General features: G+C 40.1%; 1 protein-coding gene across 1 annotated transcript in view; it reads left to right on the forward strand.

The window, feature by feature from the left end:
- Positions 1 to 10,350, forward strand: part of KNTC1 (kinetochore associated 1) — a gene marked incomplete at its 3' end in the record, with an annotated part of 89,940 nt that extends 79,590 nt beyond the window's left edge. The window contains exons 56-64 of the mRNA XM_081283250.1: positions 546 to 641; positions 1,154 to 1,210; positions 3,896 to 3,950; positions 4,038 to 4,101; positions 5,675 to 5,804; positions 6,868 to 6,957; positions 7,897 to 8,042; positions 8,796 to 8,886; positions 10,330 to 10,350. Of these exons, the coding sequence (XP_081139376.1) occupies positions 546 to 641; positions 1,154 to 1,210; positions 3,896 to 3,950; positions 4,038 to 4,101; positions 5,675 to 5,804; positions 6,868 to 6,957; positions 7,897 to 8,042; positions 8,796 to 8,886; positions 10,330 to 10,350 (750 nt within the window). The remainder of the gene's footprint in view (positions 1 to 545; positions 642 to 1,153; positions 1,211 to 3,895; positions 3,951 to 4,037; positions 4,102 to 5,674; positions 5,805 to 6,867; positions 6,958 to 7,896; positions 8,043 to 8,795; positions 8,887 to 10,329) is intronic.
- Positions 10,351 to 12,464: the final 2,114 nt, after the last annotated feature.

Consider the following 12,464-nt stretch of genomic DNA (forward strand, 5'->3'; position numbering starts at 1 on the left):
CTTGTGCTGTTGCAGCCACTCAGGTGCTCACCACTGCTCAGGGTCCTGAGAGACCCCTTCTCCCTGAGCAGGTCCACTGGACTTTCCTACTTCCTGTCCTGGCATGTGGATGGACAGGGCAACATGGAAACTCCCCTTTGCTCCTGTGAAGCCCACTGGCCATTGTCCCTGCCAATATTAAGAAAGAGCACTTTAGTCCCCTCCAAGGCTTGTCAGGGGGGTTGAGGCCATCTGTTCCCCAATGGGGAGGGGTATCCTTCTCCTCTCTTACTTAGTTACCTTTAGGAACTTGGTGACAGAGGCAGTTGGAGCCCAGGGCAAGCAAACTTCTAAGGTAGAAGAAAGACAAAGAAGAATTTCTATTTCTTTCCTTAGAAAGACGCCTTCATTGAATTAGGCAATAGACATTGTAGATGATGTGCCCATCTTGGATTAAGCTGCCCTACCTTTTTCAGAGGACTTTGGACTTACCGATGCCTCAAAACAACATGATTAATTTTTCCCCTTTTCTTTCTTTTTTCCAATTTGTTTTTGTTTGGCTTTAGGCGGTAAGATTGGTAACAGAGCTTTGTTTAGAATACAAAATCTGTGACCTACAACTTTGGAATGGACTCCTGCAAAAGCTTCTTGGCTTCAATATGGTAAGGCTAAGGATTTCTGGAAACTCGTACATAGGATCCCTTACACATTTCAAATTGGCACCAGTTACTGAGCAGGTACATGCTGAAAATATCCACTGCCACCGAGCTCCTGACAAGCTGAAGGAAAATGGTGTTAGGCCGAGAAAGTGCAAATTCAAAATCGACCTGCATTGTGCTGGAAATACATGGAATCCTAGCCTTTTCTGATATTAATGGGTTTAAAGTGAACTTCTCTGGGAGTGTTAACAGAAGATAGGCTTTTATGGTTATTGCTTTTAAAGCATTAAGAAACTGATATTTTGGGGCTGGGCTTGTGGCTCAGTGGCACAGCACTTGCCTAGCATGTGTGAGGCCCTGGGTTCGATCCTCAGCACCACATAAAGATAAATAAAATAAAGCTATTGTATCAATCTATAGCTACAAGAAATTAAAAAAAAGAAAAACTGATATTTCATGTTGAAATTTTTCATCATGGTAATCTTTACAACTTTTCATTTTATTTCTTTTTATAGGTTCCTTATCTAAGGAAAGTTTTAGCAGCCATTTCTAGTTTCCATTCTTTATGGCAGGTAGGTAATTTTTTAAAGTAAATATCTTGAAATTTAGTCTTTGCCTTTGCTAGCCTTCTACTGCTAGGTGCCCTGAATTAAACAGTCAGGTCCTCAGTAAAGAACAGAATGGAAGGGGCTGGGAATGTGGCTCAGGCGGTAGCTCGCTCGTCTGGCATGCGTGCGGCCCGGGTTCGATCCTCAGCACCACATACCAACAAAGATGTTGTGTCCGCCGAGAACTAAGAAATAAATATTTAAAAAAAAAAAAAAAAAAAAAAAAAAGAACAGAATGGGAAAGAAGAAAAGAACAGTATAGATTAGCCCTCAGGATGATGCTCCAGAATCCTCACATCTTGTCTCCTCAATTCTCCAGGCCTTGTCAGCCACACCTTCACATGGCCTTTGGTCTCTGCTCTTAACATTGGTCACAGTGTCATTCATTTTGTTTATGTTAGACTGCCCCTAGTAGGCCTTGAAGATCCTCAGAGTCAGAGACCATGTTTCATTCATTTTTTTTTCTAAATCTTCCAAGTTGTGTATGCATTATCACTGTGTATCATCATGTATTATATAGAAATATGTAGTTTATTTTGAGCTTACTATATCAGAATATGGAAATATACTGAGTAAAACACAAAGATTCTCCTTTACTATTTATCTTCACAGTTATCTCCCCAGAGGTAACCACTGCTTGTAATTTCTCACATGTCCTTCTAGAGCTTTCCTGTTGTACAAGCATATAGGCGTGTATGTATACTTATATACACAATAATGCAATTACATTATCTAGACAAAGTGCTGTTTTCATCCAACAGTGGTATCTGGGAGATTGTTCCATATTGAAAGAGTTATGTGTGTGTGTGTGTCTATGTGTATATATAGATAGAGAATGAGAGAGTTTTTTTAAACTAAGGTAAAATTTACCCTTTTAAAGTGCACAGTTATGTGGGTTTTAATGTATTCACATAGTCGTGTGGCCATCACCATTTTCTAGTTCTAGAACATTTTCCTCACTCCAGAGAGAAACTTCATATCCATTAGTAGCAATTCCCCATTCTCTCCTTCCTCCAGCCCTCACACACTTATCTACTTTCTGTCTGTGGTTTTATCTATTCTGGCATTTTTGTATTAATAGAACCATATAATTTCTAGCCTTTTGTATATGACTTCTTCCACTTAGAATAATGCTACATTACAGCATTTCTTTTCAAGTTTTTTTTTTTTTTTAGCTGTAGCTGGACACAATACCTTTATTTTACTTATTTTATTTGGTGCTGAGGACCAAACCCAGTGCCTCGCATGTGCTAGAGGAGCACTGAGCCCCAGCCCCAGCCCCTACAGCATTTGTTTTATTACCCAGTAATGATCCACTGTGTGGATATACTGCTGACCCTTTATCCATAGGGGATTGGTGTTAGGGCACCACAAGCACTGCTGCCACCCTGTGGACACCAGCATTTTGGATGCTTGAGTCCTTTATGGAAAATGGCAGAGCATCTGCATAGAACCTACACATACCCTCCTGTGTGCTTTATCTCTAGATCACTTACAGTGCCTAATTTAATATAAATGCTGTATAGATAGTTGCTCTGCTGTCCTGTTTAGGGAATAATGACAAGGAAACAAGTCTGTACTGAAAGGACACTCGCAGAGTCCACACAAAATCTAAAGACCACACCACACACCGGAATCAGAGCTTGGAGCAAACCGTCAAGGCTGTCCCTCCAAGGAGAGCAGCAGCCTGTGGGCACTCCCAGAGCAGCTTTATAGCCCTTGAAAGGAATTTCACAGGCATGCTTTAGGGGTTACGTCTTGCGCTGGGGTGGGGTTCACCCTTTAGCAGGGACATGTTCTTAGGGGAGGCTAAGCAGCATTACCTCACGATCTCCAGATAAAAGGGCTCCTAAATCAAAACCTAGGAGTCCCTAGATAAAAATGGCTCCCGACCTAAAATGGCAGATCTGATGCCAATATGTACATGTTCAGTAAAGGCACAATTTTTTTCCCCCAAGCATGTCCCACACTCAGTTAATTGTATCCTAGATGTAAAACCTGAGGATTCAGAGGGTGGGCTGTTCAGCATTTTATTTCCCCATTCATCAATTGTTGGGCACTTGGGCTGTTTCGAATTTGGTTGTTATGAATAATATGGCAGTGAACATTTGTATACAGTTTTTATGTGGACATAAGTTTTCCTTTGAGTATGTACGTAAGAGTGGGATTGTTGTCTTATAGTGTCTCTGTTTTTCACCTTTTGAGTTATCTCATTATTTTTTTTTCTTAATTATCCTCCATAATATGGAGTAAAGTGTAGCAGAAGTCACTTAAGCACTCTTTTACCCTTGGGAATCTGTTCTTACTCACTTTCTTGAAATTCCTTCTCTGGTCCCCTTCCTCCATTCCTATGGCCCAAGCATAATGTCTGACACAAAATAGGCTTAGTGTTAATTTTGTTTACTGAGTTGAGTTTTTGACATTTTGTGACAAATGGAACATATGAATCAGCCAAGAGTATATAAAAAGATCCTGAAGTACACAGTCATGAAGAAAATTACCCTAGAATCTTAATAACCTCCAACAGGGAGATAGCAGGATAGCAGCTTCTGATTTGGTCTTAGCATCCAGAACATAAGCTTTAACTGTATGGTTGTGTGAGTTCATAATGTCCTGGATGTGAATTCTTTAATGTGCTTATGTCTGCAGGTTCCCTACTTCAGCAAAGCTTGGCAGCACGTGATACAGATACCACTGCTCTCAGGTATTTTTCCGTCCAATGTTTCAGCACTGATAGTAACACTGTGTTCCTGAGTACCTGTGTGCATCAGTGTTGTTTTTTTCTCTCTAGCCTCTTGTCCTTTAAGACCCAGTCAGTTGTCAGATTGTTGTGAGAGTCTCATCGCTGTCCTAGAGTAAGTAAAATGTCTGTTCTCTTACCAAGAAAATAGAATTTGTTGCTTATAAAATTCCTTTCTAGGAGACATCTCTACAAGCACTGTGTTCTCCCCTCAACTGAGTATTACTTCTGTGGTTTTGCTTATCTGTTGTCAATCTTAGTCTGAAAATATTAAATGAAAAATTTCAGAAACAATCCATACATTTTAAATTATACCCCATTCTGAATAATACGATGAAGCCTCATGCCTCCCCACCAGGATACAAATCATCCCTCCGCCCCGCCTGCACTGCCCATCCATAGTCTCCCAGTATACCTCAGTTATCAGATTAGTTGTCATGGTATGGCAGGGCTCGTGTCCAAGTAAGCCTTATTTTACTTAATGATAGCCCCAAAGTGCAATCCCGGCGATGCTCTTAATTTCATTATAAATGAGTATTATTGGGCTGTGATCGTGGCTCGGTGGTAGAGTGCTCGCCTAGCATGCACAAGGCACTGGGTTCGATCCTCAGCACCACATAAATGTAAAATAAAGATATTGTTCCACCTAAAACTAAAAAAAAATATATTTAAAAAAATGAGTATTGGGGCTGGCGATGTGGCTCAAGCGGTAGCGCGCTCGCCTAGCGTGCATGCGGCCCGGGTTCAATCCTCAGCACCACATACAAACGAAGATGTTGTGTCCGCCGAGAACTAAGAAAAAATAAATAAATGTTAAAATTCTCTCTCTCTCTGTCCCCCTCTCTCTCACTCTCTCTTTAAAAAAAAAATGAGTATTATTCTCATTGTTCTATTTTATTATTGTTATTACTAATCTCTTACTTTGCCTAATTTATAAATTAAACTATTATATCTATCTAAATATCTAACTGTATATCTACATGGTTTCAGGCACCTACTGAGGGTCATTCCCCCCTTATCTACTTCCCATAGATAAGGGGGGAATGACTATAATTCCTTTTTCTTAGGAAGTCAAGTTTTGTTTTGTTTTGTTTTGTTTTGTTTTTTTAGTTTTTGCCATGTCTGCTTCCCATGTGTGGGCCTTCCAGTTCCATAGTGAGCTGAACTCCTAGACAGTCTCTGAAATTAGTCCCCGATATAAATATAAGTGTAGAAGGGCTGGGACTGGGGCTCAGCAGTAGCACACTTGCCTGGCATGCATGAGGCACTGGGTTCGGTTCTCAGCACCACATATAAATAAATAAAATAAAGGTCTATCAACAACTAAAAAAAGTATTTAAAAAAATATATATATTATGCATATATATATATATATATATATATATATATATGCATAGAGTGCCATTTGTGACTACCTTAAATTCTACAGTGTTGTCTCATAGGTTTTGAATCTTCTAAGAATTTATCTCATGCATCTGTAGACGTAATCATGCCAGTTGGATAGTGCTCTGTGTTCCTGTGGGCCAGTCTCTTTATTCTGTGCAGAGGACCGGTAAACTCTCGAGTTACTCATCACTAAGCACATGTTACTACCAGCACTTTGAGATCTAAAATTGTGGAAAGCTGTGAGGGACAATTAGTTTAGGAAGTCTGATAGGTCTTTAACTAATTAACATGCTCTCTTGAAGATGTCCAGTTTCAGGGGATCTCGACATGATGGGAATCGCCAAGCAGTACGTCCAATTGGAGCTTCCAGCTTTTGCATTAGCTTGTCTGATGCTCATGCCCCACTCAGAAAAGAGACACCAGCAAATTAAGGTATTTTGCACATTGTACTCCGGGTTGCCAAGGACTTGGAAGGTCTCATATTGCACATCTCTCACAAAAGTCTACATTTTCTTTTTGCCAAACCTATAAATCATGAATAAGTCAGCCTGGGTGAGATGAAAAGCTTGTGTTGGGGGGTGAGTGGGAGGTAAGACACAAGGATAGATTGAGGTCCACCTGAGAGATGTCTTGAAAGACTTCTTCTTTCTCTGTGGGAACATGTGATTTTCTTGGAATAACAAAGTAAAATGATAAAGTCAATATCTTAGAAGGACCATTAACTCATGTAGACTTGATCAGAGGAAAGATGTAGCAGGAAGGAAAACTACTGGGAAACTCTTGCATTGGAATAGAATTTTAATTCACTTGATCCATACATGACAACCTGTGGGTAGGCGGCAGAAGCTGGAGGGTAAGAACCGAAGGGCAGTGGTGATGGCATTGAACAAGATGGGGAGGCCCCCGCGGAGGACAGCCTGATTTAGCAACTGGATAGGAGAGATAAGAGAGAGGTTTTATGTGTGGGTCTTTAACAAAGGAAGCTTTGAGCATTTTGAGGACAGAACTTTTAAAAATAACTAACCCTCATTTCCCTTAATACAAGAACAAAGTATTTTGAAATGTTTCAGTTATTTCCTCTCCTGGTAGATAAGGCAGTAGATAGAGATTTATATAAATGAATATGCATGTTTTCTGTTTGTCATTTGGTCTATTACTTGCATTTTTTAAAAGCCATCTGTGCTTGTCTTTGACATTTTTTTTCTTTTCTGATTACTCATAAACTCATCTCTTGTTGCTTTTCAACATTTCAGTGTTTAAATAGATTGTTTTTCTCACTTAGAACAACAAAATTCCTAATAAACAGCTTTTGCTGTTGGAATAAATAATTATAAAATGCTTTCTTTCCTTTATTCAGTAATTTTTTGGTAATAGAAGTTGATTATTTTCCTATATTAGAAATTCTTTAAGATATTTCAAATTTAAAAATTAAAACTTTCCAGGCTTTACAGAAAGTAATAATACTTTTTAAAATTGTGCTTGATTTTTTTTCTAGAGTTTTCTGGGTTCATGCAATCCTCAGATCATCTTACAGCAGTTAGAAGAGCACATGAGTGAAGGCCAATTAGCTGGATTTTCACACCAAGTAAGAGGCATTTTCCATATCCTTTTTACTATGAAAATTTGATCCTAGAAGGTAATCCTCCTTGGACTGGGGATGTGGCTTAGTAGTAGAGCAGTTATCTAGCATGCACGAGGCCCTGGGTTCCATCTCCAGCACCACACACACGCACAAAAGAAGGTGATCATTTTATCCAAAAGATTAAGCAGGAAACTACTATCTATCTCTAGCTCTTTGTTAATATATAAAATTATTTTGTGTTTATTAAACTTTAGTAAATTTTTTTTTTTTTTTAAAGGAAGGGACCCTCCCAGGCAGGGTTGTGCACATCAGTAATTACAGCAGCTGGGGAGACCAAGTCAGGAGGGTTGCAAATTCAAGTCCAGCCTGGGAAACTTAACAAGACCCTGCCTCAAAATAAAAGGGGCTTGGGCTGGGGATGTGGCTCAAGCGGTAGCGCGCTCGCCTGGCATGCGTGCGGCCCGGGTTCGATCCTCAGCACCACATACCAACAAAGATGTTGTGTCCGCCGAGAACTAAAAAATAAATATTAAAAATTCTCTCTCTCTCTCTCTCTCTCTCTCTCTCTCTCTCTCTCTCCTCTCTCACTCTCTCTTTAAAAAAAAAATAAAATAAAAAAAAAAATAAAAGGGGCTAGAGATATAACTCAGTGATAGAGCATCCTTGGGTTCAATCCCCAGCACCATGAGAAAAAAGAAACAAAAGACAGATCCCAGCTGTCTTGTTTACTGTTTAAAAAGACCAAAGTGCTTAACAATAGCTGTCTATTTATTTACTGTGTACAACACTGGGCCAAAGCATTCTCCTTTTCACCCCTTCCTAAAACTGGTTTGGTCCCAACACAGTGATAGTTCAACTTCTGGTTGTCAGAAATTCTCAGGACTGAATAAAGACTTGGACATTTACACTTTTTTTAATGTCATGATACCTGTTGTTCTATAGATTAGAAATTTGATTTTTAATGATGTCATAAATAAGAAGGAGTTTGGAATTTTGGCAAAGACAAAGTACTTCCAAATGTTGAAGTTGCATATGATAAATGCCAATAACATCACTGAACTAACACGCTACTTGGCAAATGAATTAAGGTGAGTTAATCTGGGGCAGACAGATTTCTGGAGAATTTGCTTAAGATGTATCTTTGTTTTGGAAGAAAATGTGAAAAAAAATATAGAGCTGGGTAGTTGTAATTAATAGCTACAAATACTAACCTAGAACACATTTCCAGAAGTTAGTCATCTTGTCATTTGTCATCCAAACCGTTGGAACATGGACTTAGAATCACATTAGACCAGCTTTCTAAATCCCCACAATGTGAGTCTCAGTCCTGCTCCAGGCCCCGCATGACCGCCCTGTTCCTGGGACGCCTACTCAGAGCACTGACAGCTTTGGGTAGCATGGAGCCTTGGCCAGTCTTGTTGCCTGGCTTTCCTGCACCCACAAATCCAGAAACAGTGAGCTGCTAGGGGTAAAACCGGGAGCAGACATGAAAGTGAAAAGGAGGCGGAAGAAGGGCTGATGCTACAGGAGGGGAGAGTGCAGGCAGGACTGAGTGGGGACTGGCCCCTCCTCATCTGACCTAGCTGTGCCGATCATGAGAGGTGACTCTCAGCCGCCACACCATGGATTGCTTTCTGCTTGTTCACCCTTGTGATCCAGCCATCGTTATACATTGTCATTCATGAATGAGTATTGTTCTCAGAGGTCTAATTGACAGAGTACCCAGTTTGAAAAATTTGGACATCCATATATGCTTAAGCCACAACCACAATAATTAGAGAGCAGACATTTATCACCCCGACAGCCTTCCTCACAACTCCCTTTTCCTTCTGATTCCACAGTGTAGATGAAGCTTCAGCTTTGATAACTGAGTATTCAAGGCACTGGGGAAAACCTGTGCCTCCAAATGTGGCTTCCTGTGAAGTCCTGAAGGTAAGCCTGGCCCAATGGTTAGGGTCTAACCCAATACCATTTCCACTTCTGTGATCTTGAAGCTAACCCTGGCATTCTGGATAGAAATGTCTTTTTACATGTGTGTATGCAGTTCTGCATCACGTAGGTCTAAATTCTGAGAAATGTGTTGTGCAAACATCGTGGAATATGTCTGCGCTAACCCAGGTGGTCTGGGTGGACCGCTGAATATGGCCTTTTGTGGGTTGGAAGACAGGAGGCACGAGGTGTGAGGCTGCTTGCCGCACAGCGTGGCCAGCTGCTCTACAGTGAGCTATTTTTTAGTAGGAGAACACTCTAAAATAGTGACGAAAACTGAGTACAGGAAGCATGTAACGGTTGGCTATCATTGTCAGGCCTTATGTACTGTCCATAATTGGACGTGCTGTACTTTTATAAACTGGCAGCACAATAGGATTTTTTGCCAGCTTCCCACAAACACGAGTCATGCTTTGCACTACGCATGACAATTGAAGTGTCATTAGGCAGTGGAACATCTTAGCTCTCTTATAATCAGAGAGGACCGCCATCAGGTGTGCAGTCCACCTTTGACCAGAATCATCATGGTGCAGCACTTCTTGCATTAGAGTCCATGCCCAGAAGTCCCAAGGCCAGGTTCTCTTCTGAGCCATGCCAGTGGGCAGCAGATGACTCAGGCAAGCCATTTAGCTCAGGTGGGCTTTAGTGCCATGGTCTCCTCAGGGCTTCCAGCACCACAAGTTCTCATGAATGTAGTTTCTCATACTGAAACAAGTGAAAAACTAAATTTTAAAAAAGTTATATATTACTGTTATGCTTCAATAGTGTTTACTTTTTATTTCTTCTTTTTTAAGTACCTAAGACATGTATGTACCCTATAGGAAGAAGAGAAACATCAAAGGGCAAAAAAGGCTAAACTGAGTCCCTCAGATCTCATTGTCCAGAAAGAGATCTGTTAACATCATGTTGTACATCATTCCAAATTTTTTGTAAATAAAATATGCACATAAATTAATTTCACTCCTATATTTGCTTAAATGTAAGTAAATATAAACTTAAACGTAAGGTGAAGGTTTACTTTGATGTTTTGCTACTTTTAGTAAACCTAAGTATGACATTTCTTTGTCTCCTTCTGTGCAGATAAGGCATATTAAAATAAGCTTACATTTTCTTAATTCCCATCAGTAACTAACAGTGTTCACTTTCAGTCCATTGTGCTCAGTAGCTTAAGATTACTTATTTCAAGAAGGGAGAATATTGACTTAGAAGACAAATTAGTTACCCTTAAGAAATGTTTCTTCCTAGCCAAATGTCTAAAATGCTAATTAATTTTCTATATAGATTTTTATCACTAGAGTTAAGTCTTAAGTTCTATAGTTTGTTTATCTGACCATTTTCTACTTAAAAAATTGATGCATAAAATATACTGTGTTTCTTCCCATTTAGACATTCCTCAATGGATCATAGTAAATCATCAAACCTTTTTTCAAACGGCAAGAAGAAGTTTGGAGTCTACTACTAACTGACTATATTTATTACAGTTTGAAAATTGTGCAATCTTTGGCTGGGGATGTGGCTCTAGCAGTAGCGCGCTCACCTGGCATGCGTGCGGCCCGGGTTCCATCCTCAGCACCACATACAAAGATGTTGTGTCCGCCAAAAACTAAAAAATAAATATTAAAAAAAAAAAGATCTCTCTCTCTCTCTAAAAGAAAGAAAATTGTGCAATCTATATGTCATAGCTATTTGTCAAATGTTGTCCCACAAGGAATAACTAAGATGGTCAATATTAGCATAATTACCCCATAAAGAACTCTCCTGAATTAATAAATAACTTCATTGCCTTTTCCTTGTATAATTTATAGACTCGGTTATAGACTGGTTTTTTTTTTTTTTTTTTTTGCACCCTACATGAAGGAAGCAAAATGCAAAGAGAGTTTGCTCTCTTCAAGAAAAGCAAATACCCAAATCCTATTTATTCCATTTATAAAAATTAAAATATTAATCATAATGTTATTATGAGTCCACGTTTATTTAACTTTAGTTGTAGTGTGTATGGGTCAGAGGCAAGTCAGAAAGACATGCCAAGCAGGAAAGGGGTTTAATGTCAGAGATTGGCTGCAAAAGTTCTTAAAAGGACTGAAGGAATAAAAGACGAAAAGCTAGAATGCAGAAGGTTCTAGAAGCCTAAGATCCAGAGCTGCCCCTAACCCTGGATTGGAGCCCAAACCCACATTTACCACTGACCTGTTGGAGCTGCTGCCACCACACTACACTCAGAAGTCCGGGACTTTCCACAACGCCACTAATTGATAGCTGCTATGCCCAACCACCACCGAAAGAGGTAGTCCTTGTTCCAGCATCCAGCAGTGACCCAACCAGAGACATGAAAAATCCAGATGGGCTCTGTCAAGGAGTTTTCCCTAGAGGATGGAAAAGGAAGAAGGGCAAGAGCAAGTGTGGAGCTGGGACCGTGGGCCAGTGGAAGTGGGTGGAAGACTGCAGGTACCCAGAGGGAGTCTGTGTGAACTACCTGGGAAGGGGGTACATGTCAAGCTGAGATGCCTGGCAGTGCAGCAGGAGGTGAGATCAGAGGCACCTGGCTCAGGAAGACACGATGGCACAATGTGAAGGAACAAGTCACAAAAGGACAGTTATTCCCACTCTGTTTGGTGTTTATGATGTACAACATAAACTAAAAGAAGTCTCCTCCTTTTAGGAGACTTAAGATTAAAGAAGGGCTGTTTTGAACTCCACTTGGCTGTTTGGTCATTAAATACATGCATTAATCACTGGAGATTTGTCCCTGATGCTAATTGTTCCATCTCCTTGAGAGGATCTTAATTTTGTGTTGTGGCTTGCATCTTTATCAAATTAAGAGAATGTTGGGGCTGGGGGTGTGGCTCAGTGGTAGAGCACTCACCTAGCACGTGCAAGGTCTGGGTTGAATCCTCAGCACCACATAAAAATAAATAAATAAAAGTATTGTGTCCAACTACAGCTAAAAATTTTTTTTTAATTAAAAGAAAGTGAGAAAGCAACTTGGTTAGCTTTCAGATCAATTAAAAGAAAATAACTTTGAATAAAATGTATTGGTGGGTTCCCCCCCCCTTTTAAAAAGTAATGCAAACAGCTGGGCACAGTGGTGCATGCCTGTAATCCCAGCAGTTCTGGAGGCTGAGGCAGAAGGATCTCAAGTTCAAAGCCAGTCTCAGCAACTAAACAAGGCCCTAAGCAATTCAGTGAGACTTTGTCTCTGAATAAAACACAAAAATGGGCTGGAGATGTGGCTCAGTGATTAAGCACCCCTAGGTTCAATCCCCATACCAATAAAAAAAAAAAAAAAGTAATGCAGCTGGGTATGTTATTACATACCTGTAATCCTATCAGGAGGCTAAGGCAGGAAGATTGCCCGTTCAAAGCCAACCTCAGCAACTTAACAAGTCTGTAGGCAACCTAGTGAGACCCTGTCTCTCAAAATAAAAAGGGCTAGGGATGTGGGTTTTTGATTAAGTACCCTGGAGTTCAATCCCCAGTTCCAAAAATAATATTGCAGCGATTGACAAATTAAGAAATAAAAG

Source organism: Spermophilus citellus (assembly GCF_964194105.1).
Source record: "Spermophilus citellus genome assembly, chromosome: 3".
Classification (NCBI taxonomy): domain Eukaryota; kingdom Metazoa; phylum Chordata; class Mammalia; order Rodentia; family Sciuridae; genus Spermophilus; species Spermophilus citellus.